At 40.3% G+C, this 21,383-nt stretch overlaps 1 protein-coding gene across 8 annotated transcripts in view; it reads right to left on the reverse strand.

The window, feature by feature from the left end:
* Nucleotides 1-21,383, reverse strand: part of LOC113884642 (CD48 antigen-like) — an 89,672-nt gene that overhangs the window by 39,058 nt on the left and 29,231 nt on the right. For all 8 annotated transcript variants that reach the window (XR_003508961.1, XR_003508958.1, XR_003508959.1 and 5 more), the window contains exon 2: nucleotides 12,833-13,204. Coding sequence is in view for 5 of the 8 variants with exons in the window: in XM_027529425.1 (XP_027385226.1) it covers nucleotides 12,833-13,204 (372 nt within the window). In the remaining 3 variants the exon portion in view is untranslated. The remainder of the gene's footprint in view (nucleotides 1-12,832; nucleotides 13,205-21,383) is intronic.

Genomic DNA, 21,383 nt, shown 5'->3' on the forward strand with positions numbered 1-21,383 from the left:
CTATTGAAGAATCTAGAAAGCAAAATTCTCCATTTCAGTCTTTCTTATACTTGCACTTATTCTGAGCAGTGAAGTAGGGGCAATTTGCTGCATGAGAGGAAAAGTCTTCACTCCTGAAAAGAGAAAGCTTCAACACAAGAAAGATTATTCCCCCTGTCTTTCTTTTTTTGCTATTTTTTTTTCTAGAATGATATCTAGAGAGACAGTCATCCTGTTTCAAAGCAATAAGCACGAGAACAAAACCCATGTGCCAATGATGGCAGAACAGAAAAATAGAGTGAGCCTCCACCTCAGGGGTCAATGATGAACAGACACATGGATGCCAGAGAAAGTTACCTCTTGACTTCTGGTTACATGAGAAAAGTAAACCCCCATTTTCTCAAGCCTTTAAAAATCAAGCTTAATGCTAATTGAAGTCAAATATATAACTAACTTACATGCATAGATAACAATAAAAAGATTTGATCAGCAAAATCAAAGCCGTTTAAAAAAGAGATCAATCAAAAGAATAAATATTGCTAACCAAACACTTAAAGTTATAAGTAAATGTCACATAGAATGAGAATTGGACATAACTACAGATAAGAGAAGGGCTTCCCTGGTGGCTCAAATGGTAAAGAATCTGCCTGCAATGCAGGAAATGCAGGTTTGATCCCTGGATCAGGAAGATCCCCTGGAGATGGGAATGGCTACCCACTGCAGTATTCTTGCCTGGAGAATTCCATTGACAGAGGAGACTGGTGGGCTACAGTCCATGAATCGCAAAGAATCAGACACAACTGACCGACTAACACTACTACCACTAGAGATAAGAGAAGATGAAAAATTATAAGGAAACACTGTGTACAACTAAATATCAATAGATTTTAAAATATAAGTGAAATAATGCTTTTCTAAGAAAGTGTTAATGATCAAAATCTTATTAAGAAGCAGCAGCAAACCTGAATACACCCATTGTCTTAGAAACATGGCCAAAGATCTGTCCTTATAAAGGTCATGAAGAGTATTTGGTTTCAGGAGTGAGTGTGACCAAATGACCAAAGAAAGAAAACTCTTGCATTATATACTTTGTCTCAGAGCTTGAAATGGCAAAATGACCTCTGGGTCATTCTGAAAGTACAGTTTAACACTCACATCAGACAAGAATACCAAAACCAAAACAAGACAAAACACACAAATCCACGGATTAATGTCAGTTTCAAACAGAGAATTTAAAATTCCTAAATTAAATATTAGCAAATAAAATCACACAATACACTATGATCAAGTTGGATTTATTATAGGAATGCAAAGACAGTATAATTAGGAAATTTACTAATGCAGTTTATGCCATTAGCAGATGAAAAGAAAACACAACACCTAACATTTACTGAGCAGGTATGTATTTCTAGACTTAGTTCCAAAGGCTTCACATGAGCTCATCTAACCTCATAATAACCCTATAAAGTTACATGGATTAGCTGTGTCAGTGGAGTCATCTAGGGCAGGGGTAAGCAAAGGGTAAAAGACTGGACAGTAAATATTTTAGGTTTCATAGGCTGTATGGTCTCTTGCAAAAAAGCAAAATGGCTGTCTGGGGAGGCCTTACAAATAGCTGTGAAAAGAAGAGAAGCGAAAAGCAAAGGAGAAAAGGAAAGATATAAACATCTGAATGCAGAGTTCCAAAGAATAGCAAGAAGAGATAAGAAAGCCTTCCTCAGCAATCAATGCAAAGAAATAGAGGAAAACAATAGAATGGGAAAGACTAGAGAGCTCTTCAAGAAAATCAGAGGTGCTAAAGGAACATTTCATGCAAAGATGGGCTCTATAAAGGACAGAAATGGTATGGACCTAACAGAAGCAGAAGATATTAAGAAGAGATGGCAAGAATACAAGGAAGAACTGTACAAAAAAGATCCTCACGACCCAGATAATCACGATGGTGTGATCACTCACCTAGAGCCAGACATCCTGGAATGTGAAGTCAAATGGGCCTTAGAAAGCATCACTATGAACAAAGCTAGTGGAGGTGATAGAATTCCATTTGAGTTATTCCAAATCCTGAAAGATGATGTTGTGAAAGTGCTGCACTTAATATGCCAGGAAATTTGGAAAACTCAGCAGTGGCCACAGGACTGGAAAAGGTCAGTTTTCATTCCAATCCCAAAGAAACGCAATGCCAAAGAATGCTCAACCACACAATTGCACTCATCTCACACGCTAGTAAAGTAATGCTCAAAATTCTCCAAGCCAGGCTTCAGCAATACGTGAACCGTGAACTTCCAAATGTTCAAGCTGGTTTTAGAAAAGGCAGAAGAACCAGAGATCAAATTGCCAACATCCGCTGGATCATCAAAAAAGCAAGAGAGTTCCAGAAAACATCTATTTCTGCTTTATTGACTATGCCAAAGCCTTTGTGTGGATCACAATAAACTGTGGAAAATTCTTCAAGAGTTGGGAATACCAGACCACCTGACCTGCCTCTTGAGAAATCTGTATGAAGGTCAGGAAACAACAGTTAGAACTAGGCATGGAACAACAGACTGGTTCCAAATAGGAAAAGGAGTACATCAAGGCTGTATATTGTCACCGTGCTTATTTAACTTATATGCAGAGTACATCATGAGAAACGCTGGACTGGAAGAAACACAAACTGGAATCAAGATTGCTGGGAGAAATATCAATCACCTCAGATATGCAGATGACACCACCCTTATGGCAGAAAGTGAAGAGGAACTAAAAAGCCTCTTGATGAAAGTGAAAGTGGAGAGTGAAAAAGTTGGCTTAAAGCTCAACATTCAGAAAACGAAGATCATGGCATCTGGTCCCACCACTTCATGGGAAATAGATGGGGAAACAGTGTCAGACTTTATTTTGGGGGGCTCCAAAATCACTGGAGATGGTGACTGCAGCCATGAAATTAAAAGACGCTTACTCCTTGGAAGGAAAGTTATGACCAACCTAGATAGCATATTCAAAAGCAGAGACATGACTTTGCCAACAAAGACTCATCTAGTCAAGGCTATGGTTTTTCCTGTGGTCATGTATGGATGTGAGAGTTGGACTGTGAAGAAGGCTGAGGGCCGTAGAATTGATGCTTTTGAACTGTGGTGTTGGAGAAGACTCTTGAGAGTCCCTTGGACTGCAAGGAGATCCAACCAGTCCATCTAAAGGAGGTCATCCCTGGGATTTCTTTGGAAGGAATGATACTAAAGCTGAAACTCCAATACTTTGGCCACCTCATGCGAAGAGTTGACTCATTGGAAAAGACTCTGATGCTGGGAGGGATTGGGGGCAAGAGGAGAAGGGGACGACAGAGGATGAGATGGCTGGATGGCATCACTGACTCGATGGTCATGAGTCTGAGTGAACTCCGGGAGTTGGTGATGGACAGGGAGGCCTGGCGTGCTGCGATTCATGAGGTCGCAAAGAGTCGGACATGACTGAGTGACTGATCTGATCTGATCTGATGGTCTCTTGAAACAACTAGTCAACTTTGCCATTATAGGGAGAAAGCAACCAAATACAACATCTAAACAAATGGGTGTGTGGCTGTGTTCCAATAAAACTTTATTTATAAAGTCAGGTATTGGGCTTTGGTGATGGACAGGGAGGCCTGGCATGCTGCGATTCATGGGGTCGCAAAGAGTCAGACACAACTGAGCGACTGATCTGATCTGATCTGATTGGGCTAGATTTACCAATGGCTATAGTTTGCCAACCCTTGATCTGGGGTAATTGTTAAAAATACAAATTTATGGGCTCTTCCCAAGACTCACTGAACATGCATCTGGGAAAAACGATATTTTTACATCACTTTAAAAGATCTGATTTAATGAACAGATAACAATTTAAATGTAAAATCAAATGGAATGTCTATTACAAAGTGTCATGAAGCATAGATAGGTGTTAAGGCAGAGTATGTTCTTAGGCATTTAAAGTGTTCACTGGGCATGTGGTTCTTATGAACTTTTGTTAAGCTCCTTTTAATAGGTAAAGGAATATTAATCAAGATTGAATAACACAAAAATCTTAGAAAAATTAGGTGCATTTCTATCATTTTCCTTAAAAATTGCCTTAATCTATTTGTTTAAAGGAATACTTCTTTAATGCCTCCTGGGGCCTCTATAAAACATCAGACAGATGCAAGAAGAGTAGGGCATGGCTCCTGCTCCCACGTGGACAGCACACCACACACAAATAACTTTAGTGCAAGGCAGAGAGAAATATGAGCCATAAAAGAATTAGGAAAAAGGACTTGCAGACTTCAAAATGGGCATATTCATTTAACAGGGGTGAGAAAAGCCTTTATAGGATATGCCAATTCTGAAAGCCCATGAGGTAGGAGAGAGCAAGAAAGAAAGGCTGTACTTGAAGAACAATGTGTTTGGCTAGAAACAAGGCTAGAACACTGGCATTAACTGATGGTGGATCTCTCATGCTGTGATGAGTACTTAGTTCCACAGCAATGGTAAGTAAGCAAGTATTATTGTAAAATTCAATAAGGGAGCTGGTAAATTATCAGGTAAGTTGGAAGCAAGACAAAAGGAAACCAGCTAGTAGCACTTCTACTTTTTCAAGCAACTCTTCTTTTGCTCCACCATTGTGGTTTTCATATGACTTGTTAGTCAAAGCATTCTGACCCTGGTTACATGCGACAGCACAAGCTCCAGGCCTTGACAATCAGAATATGTTATTTCCCTGGTCAGTGACCCATCTAGGGGTAATCTTGAGAACCTAGCCCAGCTAGTAAGAGCCTCTCCCTAGAATTTCCCATGTGAAGTGAGCCAGGAAACTCCCTTTGCTCTCTGGTTGAGTGGGATGCATAGCTGCACAAAGCCATACTCCCAACCACTTGGAGAGGTCCAGGAGAAGAAAGCTGATAGGAAAGGAGGAGAGAGAGAGAGAGACACTGAAAAAGAAGATGAGAGAGTACGTGGTTTCTGAATACAGAAGTGAGCCCCTGTCAGTTTTTCAGTTCCTGTGAGCATGAGGGCCAGAGGAACTCCTTTACTGATCTTGCTCCTAGAGATCTAAGCATTTTTATCACAAAAACACTCTTACTGACTAATTTAAGTAGGCTTCCTTAAATGCTACTTGATGCTAAGAGAGATAGGATAAAACTCTATTGGTATGATGTCACTGAGAAAGCTATGCCAGGAATTTATCAGCCAAGGAGGAGAGAAAGACAAATTCAGGAATCAGAAGCTGGAGGCCAGGGGGCAGCTAATATGCTCTCCGTCTCTTATCAACAGAAAAACCCAGCTTGGATAGTCAACCCAGTCAACCTAGCCTCTTCTCATAAGATTTCCAATCCCCCCACTCCTCCCCGGCTCCCACTAGGTGAGGTGTGCAGGGAATGTTTTTGAGATGGATATCCCTGGGAGAGCCACTAGTGTATGTCAAGAAGGAAAGGACCAGGTGGCAAGGAGAAGGGTAGAAAATTCAGAGCATGGCACATGGAGGAAAGTGTTGGGAAGCCAGGCTGAAGAGGCAGCCAGGGACCAGATCCTGTGCAGAGTTGCACTTCTTTTTCTGAGTGCCATTTATTCTGTGCAGAATGGGAATGGGGACTGTTTGGTGTTAAACAGGTAAACAACAGGAAGAGCACTACATTTTAAAGAAGATCAAAATATCAGCTGCATGGAGGGTGATTTAGAAAGCAGAAGAGAAGCCAGTCAGGACGCTGATGTGATAACCCAAGCAGAGGTGGTGGAGGATGGAGGCAAAGACGACAGATGGGAGATTGCTCTGGCAGGTTCGATACTCCTTATCTGGACCTTCTTCTCACTCTTTCCTGTATTTCTCCATTGTACTGTCTGCCCAGGAGGTACAGTACCTCCTGTACTGTACTTGGATTCCTTACTAGCCTGGGAGCTCCAGGGAGCAGGCATTGGGTCTTCTCTGGTATCTCTGACTTGCGTCTAGGACAAAGCTTCGTCCTGAAATCTCTCTAACTGGACTTCAGATCAACTAGTTTAAAAGCATTTTACGTGATCAAAACTCCTACTTGGTGTTTTTTTTTTCCACCAAGTTCTGTTGTTTAAGTTTTGCCAACATCTTTTTGTCACTTAAGAACTTTTAAATCAACTTTTCCCAAAGCATGAGTAATATTTTGTTTTCAGGAACAGGTTTGTTTGTTTTTTTTTTCTTTTTGGCAGCTTGCAGGATCTTTTTCCCCAACCAGGGATTGAACCTGTGTTCTTAGCACCTTTGACAATGAAAGCACAGAGTCCCAACCACTGGGAATTCTCAAGAACAGAGAGAAGAAATCCAGCTCGACCTACAAGAACACCCACACAAGTTTCTTTAACCAGGAAACCTTGACAAGCCACCCATCCAACTCCACCCACAGCGAGGAACCTCCACAATAAAGAGGAACCACAAACTGCCAGAATACGGAAAGGCCACCCCAAACATAGCAATATAAACAACATGAAAAGGCAGAGAAATACTCAGCAGGTAAAGGAACAGGATAAATGCCCACCAAACCAAACAAAAGAGGAAGAGATAGGGAATCTACCTGATAAAGAATTCCGAATAACGATAGTGAAAATGATCCAAAATCTTGAAAACAAAATGGAGATACAGAAAAATAGCCTGGAGAAAAGGATTGAGAAGATGCAAGAAATGTTTAACAAGCACCTAGAAGAAATAAAAAAGAGTCAATATATAATGAATAATGCAATAAATGAGATCAAAAACACTCTGGAGGGAACCAACAGTAGAATAACGGAGGCAGAGGATAGGATAAATCAGGTAGAAGATAGAATGGTAGAAATAAATGAAGTAGAGAGAAAAAAAGAAAAATGAATTAAAAGATATGAGGACAACTTCAGAGACCTCTGGGACAATGTTAAGTGCCCCAACATTCGAATCATAGGAGTCTCAGAAAAAGAAGACAAAAAGAAAGACAATGAGAAAAATACTTGAGGCGATAATAGTTGAAAACTTACCTAAAATGGGGAAGAAAATAGCCACCCACGTCCAAGAAACCTGGAGAGTCCCAAACAGGATAAACCCAAGGAGAAACACCCCAAGACACATATTAATCAAATTAACAAAGATCAAACACAAAGAACAAATATTAAAAGCAGCAAGGGAAAAAACAACAAATAACACACAGGGGATTCCAATAAGGATAACAGCTGATCTTTCAATAGAAACTCTACAGACCAGAAGGGAATAGCAGGACATTCTTAAAGTGATGAAAGAAAATAACCTACAGCCCAGATTACTGTACCCAGCAAGGATCTCATTCAAATATGAAGGAGAAATCAAAAGCTTTACAGACAAGCAAAAGCTCAGAGAATTCAGCACCACCAAACCAGCTCTCCAACAAATACTAAAGGATCTTCTCTAGACAGAAAATACAGAGAGGGTGTATAAACTCGAACCCAAAACAATAAAGTAAATGGCAATAGGATCATACTTATCAATAATTACCTTAAACATAAATGGGTTGAATGCCCCAACCAAAAGACAAAGACTGGCTGAATGGATACAAAAACAAGACCCCTATATATGCGGTCTACAAGAGAACCACCTTGAAACAAGGGTCACATACAGACTGAAAGAGAAGGGCTGGAGAAAGATACTCCATGCAAATAGAGACCAAAAGAAAGGAGGAGTAGCAATACTCATATCAGATAAAATAGACTTTAAAATAAAGGGTATGAAAAGAGAAAAGAAGGACACTACATAATGATCAAAGGATCAAGCCAAGAAGAAGATATAACAATTATAAATATATATGCACCCAACATAGGAGCACCGCAATATGTAAGACAAATGCTAACAAGTATGAAAGGGGAAATTAACAATAACACAATAACCCTACTCACACCTATGGATAGATCAACTAAACAGAAAATTAACAAGGAAACACGAACTTTAAATGATACAATAGACCAGTTAGACCTAATTGATATCTGTAGGACATTTCACCCCAAAACAATGAATTTCACCTTTTTCTCAAGTGCACATGGAACCTTCTTCAGGATAGATCACATCTTGGGCCATAAATCTAGCCTTGGTAAATTCAAAAAAACTGAAATCATTCCAAGCATCTTTTCTGACCACAATGCAGTAAGGTTAGGTATCAATTACAAGAGAAAAACTATTAAAAATTCCAACATATGGAGGCTGAACAACATGCTGCTGAATAACCAACAAATCACAGAAGAAATAAAAATGTGAATAGAAATGAATGAAAATGAAAGCACAACAACCCAAAACCTATGGGACACTGTAAAAGCAGTGCTAAGTGGAAGGTTCTTAGCAATACAGGCTTACCTAAAGAAATGAGAAAAAGGTCAAATAAATAACCTAACTTTACACCTAAAGCAACTAGAAAAGAAAGAAATGAAGAACCCCAGGGTTAGTAGAAGGAAAGAAATCTTAAAAATTAGGGGAGAAATAAATGCAAAAGAGACCATAGCAAAAATCAACAAAGCCAAAAGCTGGTTCTTTGAGAAGATAAATAAAATTGACAAACCATTAGCCAGACTTATCAAAAAACAAAGGGAGAAAAATCAAATCAACAAAATTGAAAATGGGGCAAAACCAATACAGTATTATAAAGTAATTAGCCTCTAATTAAAATAAATAAATTAAAAAAAGAAAGAAATGGAAATGGAGATATCATAACAGACAACACAGAAATACAAAGGATCATAAGAGACTACTATCAGCAACTATAGGCCAATAAAATGGACAACTTGGAAGAAATGGACAAATTTTTAGAAAAGTACAACTTTCCAAAACTGAACCAGCAAGAAATAGAAAATCTTAACAGACCCATCACAAGCACAGAAATTGAAACTGTAATCAGAAATCTTCCAGCCAACAAAAGCCCAGGTCCAGATGGCTTCACTGCTGAATTCTACCAAAAACTTATAGAAGAGCTAACACTTATCCTACTCAAACTCTTCCAGAAAATTGCTGAGGAAGGTAAACTTCCAAACTCATTCTATGAGGCCACCATCACCCTAATACCAAAACCAGACAAAGATGCCACAAAAAAAGAAAACTACAGGTCAATATCACTGATGAACATAGATGCAAAAACCCAGAACAAAATTCTAGCAATCAGAATCCAACAACATATTAAAAAGATCATACATCATGACCAAATGGGCTTTGCCCCAGGGATGCAAGGATTCTTCAATATCCATAAATCAATCAATGTAATACACCACATTAACAACTTGAAAGATAAAAACTATATGATTGTCTCAATAGATGTAGAGAAAGCCTTTGACAAAATCCAACATCCACTTATGATGAAAACCCTCCAGAAAGCAGGAATAGAAGGAACATACTTCAACATAATAAAAGCTGTATAAGACAAACCCACAGCAAACATTATCCTCAATGGTGAAAAATTGAAAGCATTTCCCCTAAAGTCAGGAACAAGACAAGGGTGCTCACTCTCACCACTACTATTCAACATGTGGTGGAAGTTTTGGCCACAGCAATCAGAGCAGAAAAAGAAATAAAAAGAATCCAAATTGGAAAAGAAGAAGTAAAACTCTCACTGTTTGCAGATGACATGATCCTCCACATAGAACACCCTAAGGACTTCACCAGAAAAATTGATGCTTTTGAACTGTGGTGTTGGAGAAGACTCTTGAGAGTCCCTTGGACTGCAAGGAGATCCAACCAGTCCATTCTGAAGGAGATCAGCCCTGGGATTTCTTTGGAAGGAATGATACTAAAGCTGAAACTCCAATACTTTGGCCACCTCAGGCGAAGAGTTGACTCATTGGAAAAGACTCTGATGCTGGGAGGGATTGGGGGCAAGAGGAGAAGGGGACGACAGAGGATGAGATGGCTGGATGGCATCACTGACTCGATGGATGTGAGTCTGAGTGAACTGCGGGAGTTGGTGTTGGACAGGGAGGCCTGGCATGCTGCAATTCATGGGGTCGCGAAGAGTCAGACATGACTGAGCGACTGATCTGATCTGAATCAATGAATATAGTAAAGTTGAAGGATGTAAAATCAACACACAGAAATCCCTTGCATTCTATACACTAATAATGAGAAAACAGAAAGAGAAATTAAGGAAACAATTCCATTCACCATTGCAACGAAAAGAATAAAATACTTAGGATTATATCTACCTAAAGAAACTAAAGACCTATATATAGAAAACTATAAAACACTGATGAAAGAAGTCAAAGAGGACACAAATAGATGGAGAAATACACCATGTTCGTGGACTGGGAGAATCAATATAGTGAAAATGAGTGTACTACCCAAAGCAATCTATAGATTCAATGCAATCCCTATCAAGCTACCAATGGTATTTTTCACACAACTAGAACAAATAATTTCACAATTTGTATGGAAATACAAAAAACCTCGAATAGCCAAAGCAATCTTGAGAAAGAAGAATGGAACTGGAGGAATCAACCTGCCTGACTTCAGGCTGTACTACAAAGCCACAATCATCAAGACAGTATGGTACTGGCACAAAAACACACATACAGATCAATGGAACAAAATAGAAAGCCCAGAGATAAATGCACACACCTACGGACACCTTATCTTTGACAAAGGAGGCAAGAATATACAATGGAGAAAAGACAATCTCTCTAACAAGTGGTGCTGAGAAAACTGGTCAACCACTTGTAAAAGAATGAAACTAGAACACTTTCTAACGCCATACACGAAAATGAACTCAAAATGGATTAAAGATCTAAACATAAGACCAGAAACTATAAAACTCTTAGAGGAAAAGATAGGCAAAACACTCTCTGGCATAAATCACAGCAGGATCCTCTATGACCCACCTCCCAGAATATTGGAAATAAAAGCAAAAATAAACAAATGGGACCTAATTAAACTTAAAACCTTTTGCACAACGCACAACAAAAGAAACTATAAGCAAGGTGAAAAGACAGCCTTCAGAATGGGAGACAATAATAGCAAATGAAAGTGAAAGTGAAGTCACTCAGTCGTGTCTGACTCTTTGCAACCCCATGGACACCAGGCTCCTCCGTCCATGGGATTTTCTAGGCAAGAGTACTGGAGTGGGTTGCCTTTTCCTTCTCCAGGGAACTTCCCAACCCAGGGATCGAACCCAGGTCTCCCGAAATGAAGCAACTGACAAAGAATTAATCTCAAAAATATACAAGCAACTCCTGCAGCTCAATTCCAGAAAAATAAATGACCCAATCAAAAAATGGGCTAAAGAACTAAACAGACATTTCTTCAAAGCAGACATACAGATGGCTAACAAACACATGAAAAGATGCTCAACATCTCTCATTTTCAGAGAAATGCAAATCAAAACCACAATGAGGTACCATTTCACACCAGTCAGAATGGCTGCTATCCAAAAGTCTACAAGAATAAATGCTGGAGAGGACGTGGAGAAAAGGGAATCCTCTTACACTTTTGGTGGGAATGCAAACTAGGACAGCCACTATGGAGAACAGTGTGGAGATTCCTTAAAAAACCAAAATAGAACTGCCATATAACCCAGCAATCCCACTACTGGGCATACACAACCAGAATTGAAAGAGACACGGGTACTCCAATGTTCATCACAGCACTGTTTATAATAGAGAGGACATGGAAGCAACCTAGATGTCCATCAGCAGATGAATGGATAAGAAAGCTGTGGTACATATACACAATGAAATATTACTCAGCCATTAAAAAGAGTACATTTGAATCAGTTCTACTGAGGTGGATGAAACTGGAGCCTATTATACAGAGTGAAGTAGGCCAGAAAGAAAAACACCAATACAGTATACTAACGCACATATATGGAATTTAGAAAGATGGCAATGATAACCCTGTATGTGAGACAGCGAAACAGACACAGATGTATAGAACAGTGTTTTGGACTCTGTGGGAGAGGGTGAGGGTGGGATGATTGGGAGAACGGCATTGAAATATGTATATTATCATATGTGAAACTAATTGCCAGTCCAGGTTCGATGCATGATACAGGGTGCTCGGGGCTGGTGCACTGGGGTGACCCAGAGGGATGGGATGGGGATGGAGGTGGGAGGGAGGTTCAGAATGGGGAATACATGTACACCCATGGAGGATTCATGTCAATGTATGACAAAGCCACTACAATTTGTAAAGTAATTAGCCTCCAATTAAAAAAAAATTTTTTTAGTCAGTTTTTGAAGCAGCCAATAAAGACATTTCTGATACAACTGTATATTTCTAATAATCAATTTTTGCAGTATTTTACAATTGAAAGCTTTTTTTTTTTTTGTATACTCTTGAGTGGGCCTCTATGGCAACCCACTGTAGCATTCTTGCCTAGAGAACTCCATGGAGAGAGGGGCCTAGTGGGGTCCCAAAGAGTCACAACTGAGTGACTAACACTTTTACTTTCACACTCCTGGGGAGCTTCTCAAGTGATCATTCTGTTAAAACTTTCATTGGTTGTTTCTCATGAGATATGTAGCATTAGACCCCATCCTGTATCCTGTACCTTCCCTCCACCAGCTGTGTGTAGGTCCCTAGAGTGGGGGATGGGGGGGTGGAGTTCGGATAAGGGTCAAGCCAGGGAGGGGAGGTCAGGTGGTCAGGACTTACCTTGGTTCTGCTAGAGGTGGATTAACTGGAAGGTGACAAAGCTTAAGCGATTTTTTGTTCTTGTTCTAAATAAATACTTTTAAACAAACAAAAAGAAATTGTAGCTAGATTTTTCCTAAGATGTAATTTTTAAAATTTAGTTTTACCTTTAAGGCATCAGAAGAGATGTAAAATTTTCTTAAAAAAGAAATGACTTTTAAAAAAATACCCTGAGTTTAGGCTAACTTACTTTAAATAAAGTGGTTGTTGGAATGCATGCTTGGGGCATGGTCCCACACCTTACCATATAAACAGAGTCTAAATTCTTCCTCATTCGATTTTCCTGAGTTGAATTTGATTTTTGCTGTATATAGTCCACTCATTTCCATGGTGAGATTCCTGATGCTCAAGAAAGCCATCTCTGTTAGGTTGAGTCTGTGCTTGTATATTTCTTCAAGTTCATACCAGTCAGGATTAGGGGTCTGAGGCTTCCAGGACACTAGAAGCCGTGTTTTCTCATCATCCTCAGATTTCCAATTCCATTCAATCTCTCGGACGTTAGGATGCAAAGGGGAGGTCAGTGTCAGCTGGACAGATGTCCCAACAGTCCTTTTCAACGTGCAGGAAGAGCTGGGGTATTTGACAGCTTGAGAATCTGGTGAAGGACTAGATAAGCCTGGAGGAAGAAAGAAGCAGAGCAAATGTTTTGCTATATCTGCTGTCTTCACATCACACTAATTTTACACTTATAAAAAGATTATCTCCGTTTTTACAGACAAGGAAACAAAACTGAAGAGGTAAACTTGCTTAGGCATTGGTCCTGCCTAGAAGTTGATAGTTTTGATTCAAGCACACATCTATCACCCTTCCAGACTCATGCTCTTTCCTTTTCTTGCAGCTTGCACCCAATATGGCCTTTGGTTTAATTCTGCTACTGCTGCTGCTGCTAAGTCGATACAGTCATGTCCGACTCTGTGCAATCCCATAGACGGCAGCCCACCAGGCTCCCCTGTCTCTGGGTTTCTCCAGGCAAGAACACTGGAGTGGGTTGCCATTTCCTTCTCCAATGCATGAAAGTGAAAAGTGAAAGTGAAGTCGCTCAGTCGTGTCCGACTCTTAGTGACCCCATGGACTGCAGCCCACCAGGTTCCTCTGTCCCTGGGATTTTCCAGGCAAGAGTACTGGAGTGGGGTGCCATTGCCTTCTCCATGATTTAATTCTAGGAAATAGAAACGAAAAATATTGAAGTTGATGAGTAATAATACAATTTCTCCATTGTTTCTATACACTAGAAGAAAATTATTTCAGCTCTCTCCTATGCTATCTTTTTTTCCCCCTCAACCCATTGTTTTTTGGTTTCTGGCCACCACTCCTCTGAAATTGCTCTTGATTGAGATATTGATGACTACTTAAAATTAACAAATCCGCATGTCATTAGTCAATCTGTCAGTCCTAACCTTATGGGACTATCTTGCGGCACCTGACATATGACTACTCTTTCTTGAAACTCTACTTATTTGATACAAATTTTTACTCATTGGGCCCTCAGTCCACTTTCTTTCAATAAATGTTTAATGAGCTAGGCGTAACTGAGATTGCTAGAGATACAGTGGTGAACAGGTGGACCAGATCCCTGCTTTCATGGAACTACCATTGTAGTCAAGGAGACTGCTGAAAAAATCAGGAGAAAGTACAAGATTTCAGATACTTGTAAGTGCTGTTAAAAAAGGATGTGGCACAGATTTCATGGGGCATGGTTCCACACCTTACCATATAAACAGAGTCTAAATTCTTCCTCATTCAATATTCCTGAGTGGAATTTGATTTTTGCTGTATATCAGATCAGATCAGATCAGTCACTCAGTCGTGTCCAACTCTTTGCGACCCCATGAATCGCAGCACGCCAGGCCTCCCTGTCCATCACCAACTCCTGAAGTTCACTCAGACTCATGTCCATCGAGTCAGTGATGTAGTCCACTCATTTCCATGGTGAGATTCCTGATGCTCAAGAAAGCCATCTCTGTTAGGTTGAACATCTGAACTCCCTTCTCATCTGAACTCCTTTCTCATATTTATGGAATTTTCTGTCTTATGAAACACAGCCCAGTGTGAAAATGCCTGATACTTTCCCAGCCACCTTTATAGCAGAGACAGCACATAACCTGGGCTCCTCCAGTCAGATGCACCTACTCAGACTTCCAAACAGAAGCTACTGCATGGTGAGAGGGGGACCACAGTATACGTGCTATTGATGCAAGGGTGACAGCGGTTGTGAGGCAAGTCAAGTATCCTGTCAGTGGGATGTAAGCTGTGGTGTCTGTGTCAGAAGTAACAGACCAGTTTCTACTGGACCAGTTCTGTTGTGGCTCCTGGATGAGTCATCTCAGAGCCTGGTCACCGGATCCCTCAAAGGTCTGTGGACCACCTGCTCTCCTTTAATATGAATATTTAACTATCAGTTGATTTCTTGGACTTATATAGTCAAGAAATACAAGAGAAGAAAAAGATCTACAAAATCAACCCCAAACAATTAAGAAAATGGAAATAGGAATATACATATCAATAATTACTTTAAATGTAACTGGATTAAATGTTTTTTAAATTTATTTTTAATTGGAGGATAATGCTTTACAATATTGTGTTGGTTATTGCCATATAACAACGTGAACCAGCCATTGGTATACACATATTCCCTTCCTCTTGAGCCTCCTCCCACCCCACCCCCCACCCCAGCCCTCTAGGTCATCACAAAGCACTGAGCTGAGTTCCCTGTGCTATACAGCTGCTTCCCACTTGCTATTTTACACAGGGTAAGGCAATGGCACCTCACTCCAGTACTCTTGCCTGGAAAATCCCATGGGCGGAGGAGCCTGGTAGGCTGCAGTCCATGGGGTCACTAAGAGTCAGACACGACTGAGCGACTTCACTTTCACTTTTCACTTTCATGCACTGGAGAAGGAAATGGCAACCCACTCCAGTATTCTTGCCTGGAGAATCCCAGAGACGGGGGAGCCTGGTGGGCTGCTGCCTATGGGGTCGCACAGAGTCAGACACGACTGAAGCGACTTAGCAGCAGCAGCAGCAGCAGCAGCAGCAGTGTATATATGTCAATGCTACTCTCTCAATTTGTCCCACCCTCTCCTTCCCCCACTGTGTTCTCTACATCTGTTCTCTACTTCTGTATCTTTACCCACCCTGCAAATAAGTTCATCAGTACCAATTTTCTTAGATTCCATTTATATGCATATATATATTTCTATATATCAACATTTACTTTTCTCTTTCTGGTTTACTTCACTGTTTGGCAGGCTCTATGTTCATCCACAGTCAGTTGATATCTGTTGCTTGTAACCAAAATGCTGATTGACAATTAGAGATAATGTGATAAGATATTGGTGGTTTAATGGATGTGTGAGGCATGGATGGTTTATTAAGAAAGTACCCTAAAAAGATGTGACAGCTAAAGTGAGTTCTGAATGATTAGAGGACAGAATGAATTCTTCCAGGCATACAAATTTTCCAGTGTACAAAAGATCATGGTCTCCATGTGGGATGAATGGAGGACTGTGCCTGGAGTGGACTGAGTGAAGAAGAGATCTGAAGAAAGACTAAGGCAGGAAAGGCCTTGTAGGGTTTGTAGGTGGTTTGGATAGATTCTGATTGCCACAGGAAGCTGCCAAATGGTTTTCAGCGGGGTAATATGTGCTTTACATTTTTATTGATCACTTTAGAATACATACTGTGTGCATAATGATTTATAGGAAGGCAAGAAGAGGAAAAGGGATTCCAGTTCAGAGGCTTTTGCAGTAGGTTAAGTGAGAGAAGGATGGTGGTAGGGAATCAGGAGAAATGGGGAGATTCAGGAAATTTTGGAGGTAGAGTTATAGAGACTGCTGATGGACTGGATGTCAGAGAGAAGGAAAAGAAGAATCAAAGATGATTTCTAGGTTTTTGGCTTAAACAATTGGGTAGATGGAGTGACATTTATTGCGCTATAAATATCATTAAAGTCTGGGGAGGAGCAGGTTTGTGGTGAAGGTAGGCATAACACAAGAATTCAGCTTTATACTGTCAACTTTGGCTTCCAAGAACAGATGTTAAATGGGCCACATAGATGGGTTAAGCCTGGGGGGCAGATGTCCAGGCTGGAAATGTGGCCCTTAGTGCAGTCATGCTACTTACAGCCATGGGATTAGCTAAAATCACCTAGGGATTAGGTGACTATAGCTAGGGAAGGAAAGAGGGCATAGCACTGACCACCAGAGGATTCAGGTCCATTGGGAGAGGTGGAGAAGGAACAGCCAGTGGGGAAGACCAGGTAAGGGCAGGGTCAGAAAAGCCAAAGAAGGAAAGTGTTTCATGAAGGAGGGGTGGACAACTAGGGCAGCGCTACTGAGAGCTGAGGTCAGATTTCCTTTCATTCTTTTCTTTGTCTATTTCTTAGTACTTCCAAAATGCCTTTGTACTTCTCATTCCATTATTACTCATCTCCTTAATACATATACTTCTTCACTATTATATTAAAATAGTTAAATAATACCCATCCTGCTCTTTATTCTCTGTTGCTCACCACCATCACAACTAGAATGAAAATGTAGAACATTAACTAGCCCACATTCCCTGCTCAGCCTTGTACTATTCTTACACCTCCCCCTGCAACATTCTTCCAATTTGAAGGTTTCACTGACTTAGTCAAGTGTTCTGTGTCCAGACATTTATTATATTTTCTCTGAAAATATGACTCCTTGATTTTAAGATTCTTTGTCGCTGTTGTTGTTCAGTAGTCAAGTCGTTTCTGACTTTTTGAGACCCCATGGACTGCAACACACCAGGGTTCCCTGTCCCTCACCATCTCCCAGAGTTTGCCCAAGTTAATGTCCATTGAATCAGTGATGCCACTCAACCATCTCATCCTCTGTCGTCCCCTTCTCCTCCTGCCTTCAATCTTTCCCAGCATCAGGGTCTTTTGCAATGAGTCATCTCTTCACATCAGGTGGCCAAAGTATTAGCTTCAGCATCAGTCCTTCCAATGAGTATTCAGTGTTGATTTCCTTTAAGATTGACTGGTTTGATCTCCTTGCTGTCCAAGGGACTCTCAAAAGTCTTCTCCAGCACCACAGTTGGAAAGCATCAATTCTTTGGTGCTCTGCCTTCTTTATGGTCCAACTCTCTCACATGTACATGACTACTGGAAAGACCATAGCCTTGACTATACGGACATTTGTTGGCAAAGTGATGTCTTTACTTTTTAGTACACTGCCTAGGTTTTTCATAGCTTCTCTGCCAAGAAGCAATTGTCTTCTAATTTTATGGCTGCAGTCACCATCTGCAGTGATTTTAGAGCCCAAGAATAGGAAATCTGTCACTGCTTCTGCCGTTTCCTCTTCTATTTGCCATGAAGTGATGGGACCAGATGCCATGATCTTAGTTTTTTAATACTGAGTTTTAAGTCGGCTTTTTCACTCTCCTCCTTCACCCTCATCAAGAAGCTCTTTAGTTCCTATTCACTTTCTCCCATTAGAGTGATATCATCTGCATATCTGAGATTGTTGATATTTTTCCCGGCAATATTGATTCCAGCTTGTAACTCACCCAGCCTGGCATTTCACATAACATGCTACGCGTGTAAGTTAAATAAACAGGGTGACAATAAACAGCCTTGTCATAGTCCTTTCTCAATCCTGAACCAGTCAGTTGTTCCATACAAGGTTCTAACTGTTGATTCTTGAAATGCATATAGGTTTCACAGGAGACAGATAAGATGGTCTGGTATTCCTATCTCTTTAAGAGCTTTCCACAATTTGTTATGATCCACACAGTTAAAGGTTTTAGTGTAGTCAATGAAACAGAGGTAGATGTTTTTCTGAAATTCTCTTGCTTTCTTTATGAAAGCAAGAAAGTGAATGTTGGCAATTTGATCTCTGATTCCTCTGCCTTTTCTAAATCCAACCTGAACATCTGAAATTTCTTGGTTGGCATAATGCTGAAGCCTAACTTGGAGGATTTTGAGCATAACCTTACTAATGTGGAAGATGAGTGCAATTGTCCAGTGCTTTGAACATTCTTTAGTATTGCCCTTCTTGGGAATTGGGATGAGGATTCACCTTTTCCAGTCCTGTGGCCACTGCTGGGTTTTCCAAATTTGCTGACATATTTAATGAAGTCCTTTGATAGCATCAACTTCTAGGATTTTAAATAGCTCTGCTGGAATTCCATCACCTCTACTATAGCTTTATTGACAGCAGTGCTTTACAAGGCCCACTTGACTTCACACCCCAGAATGTCTGGCTCTGGGTACATGACCACACCATTATGGTTATTTGGGTTATTAAGATCTTTTTTGTACATTTTTTCTGTGTATTCTTTCTATCTCTTCTTGATCTTACATTATCATCATCTATGCAGTTTAATTACAATTGTTGTGTGGTTTTTTGCTCACTACTGTTTATTCTTTATCTTTCTCTACTGTTCCATGTGGGTTCTAAGTTGCTTCAGTTGTGTCCAACTTTTTGCAACCCTATGGACTGTAGCCCGCTGGACTTCTCTGTCCATGGGATTCTCCAGGCAAGAATACTGGAGTGGGTTGCCATTATTCTTCCTCCTCCAAGGAATCTTCTCAACGCAGGGATTAAACTCATGTCTCTTATGTCTCCTGCATTGGCAGGTGGGTTCTTTACTGCTAGCACCACCTGAGAAGCCCCCCTACTGTTAAGATTAGCTTCTTATTTGATGGACAACTTTTTTGAGGATTTTTCTCAAATAGGCTCTGTGAGTGATATACTCTCTGAATCCTTCAGTTCAGTTGAGTTCAGTTGCTCAGTCGTGTCCGACTCTTTGCGACCCCATGAATCGCTGCACTCCAGGCCTCCCTGTCCATCACCAACTCCCGGAGTTCACTCAGACTCACGTCCATCGAGTCGGTGATGCCATCCAGCCATCTTATCCTCTGTCGTCCCCTTCTCCCCCTGCCCCCAATCCCTCCCAGCATCAGGGTCTTTTCCAATGAGTCAACTCTTCACATCAGGTGGCCAAAGTACTGGAGTTTCAGCTTTAGCATCATTCCTTCCAAAGAAATCCCAGGGCTGATCTCCTTCAGAATGGACTGGTTGGATCTCCTTGTAGTCCAAGGGACTCTCAAGAGTCTTCTCCAACACCACAGTTCAAAAGCATCAATTCTTCGGCGCTCAGCCTTCTTCACAGTCCAACTCTCACATCCATACATGACCACTGGAAAAACCATAGCCTTGACTAGACGGACCTTTGTTGGCAAAGTAATGTCTCTGCTTTTGAATATGCTATCTAGGTTGGTCATAACGTTCCTTCCAAGGAGTAAGTATCTTTTAACTTCATGGCTGCAGTCACCATCTGCAGTAATTTTGGAGCCCCCCAAAAGTAAAGTCTGACACTGTTTCCACTGTTTCCCCATCTATTTCCCATGAAGTGATGGGCCCGGATGCCATGATCTTTGTTTTTTGAATGTTGAGCTTTAAGCCAACTTTTTTCACTCTCCACTTTCACTTTCATCAAGAGGCTTTTCTGAATCCTTACTTAAGTGCTAATGTCTTCTCTTGTTTAGTCACTAAGTCATACACAACTCTTTTGTGACCCTGTGGACTGTAGCCCAACAGGCTCCTCTCTCCATGGAATTTCTCAAGCAAGAATACTGGAGTGGGTTGCCATTTCCTTCTCCAAGGGAATCTTCTCAACCCAGGGATTGAACCTGAGTCTCCTGCATTCCAGGCAAATTCTTTACTGCTGAGCCATCCAGGATGGCATTGAGGCTGAATGGCAAAGATTGCTCTCCTATTCTCTGAGTAGCACACAGATGCCTTTTCACTGTCATCAAACTTCCAGTTTGCAGATGAAAAGTCTGAATTTTTTTTTTTCTTTAAAAATATTTTCCCTTTGGAAACTTCTTGCTCTTTTCGTTATATTTCAAGAATTGTACCAGCATATCCTTAGGTACAGGTTTCCCAGGTGGTGCTGGCAATAAAGAACCTGCCTGTCGATGCAGGAAATTCAGGAGACCTGGGTTCAATCCCTGGGTCTGGAAGATCCCCTGGAGGAGAGCATGGCAACCACTCCAGTATGCCTGGTGTGCTACGGTCCATAGGGTGACAAAGAGTCAGACATGACAGAGACAACTTAGTACACATGCACTCACTCTTAGGTACTTGTCTTTTTTTGAGGTCAAATTCTCATACAATTAACACTATAAAGAGTATGATTCAGTGGCATTTTGTGTATTCCCAATGTTGTTCAACTATTATCTCTCTCAATTTTGTTGATCTTTTCAAAAAACTAACTTGTGGTTTCATTGATTTCACTGATTCAATTACTTTTCTACATTCTATTTCATTTATGTCTGCACTAATCTCTATTATTATTTCCTTTTATTCTGCTGGTTTTGGGTTTAGTTTGTTCTTTTGATAGTTCCATAAGATATATATTTACATTGTTGATTTGAGATCCTTTTTAATTTTTTAATGTAGGGATTTATAACCATAATGTAATGTAATGAGCAGTACTTTTAATACATTTATAAATTTTTGTATGTTTTGCTTCATTTTCATTCATCACAAAGTATTTTTTCATTTCTCTTTTGATTTCTTCTTTGGCCTATTGGTTGAATAAGAGTATTTTGTTAAATTTTCATGTAATTACAAATTTTCCAGCTTTCTTTTGGTTATTAATTTCTACCTTTGGGTATTGATATCTACCTTGGACACAGTATGATCTGAGAAGACAGTTTCTATAATTTTGAACTTTTAAAATTCATGAATTTTTATTCATGGTCTAACATGATTTCCCTTATAGAATGTCCAAGTGCAATTAAGAAAAATGTGCATTCTGTT

This window comes from Bos indicus x Bos taurus, chromosome 3 (assembly GCF_003369695.1).
Source record: "Bos indicus x Bos taurus breed Angus x Brahman F1 hybrid chromosome 3, Bos_hybrid_MaternalHap_v2.0, whole genome shotgun sequence".
Taxonomy (NCBI): Eukaryota; Metazoa; Chordata; class Mammalia; order Artiodactyla; family Bovidae; genus Bos; species Bos indicus x Bos taurus.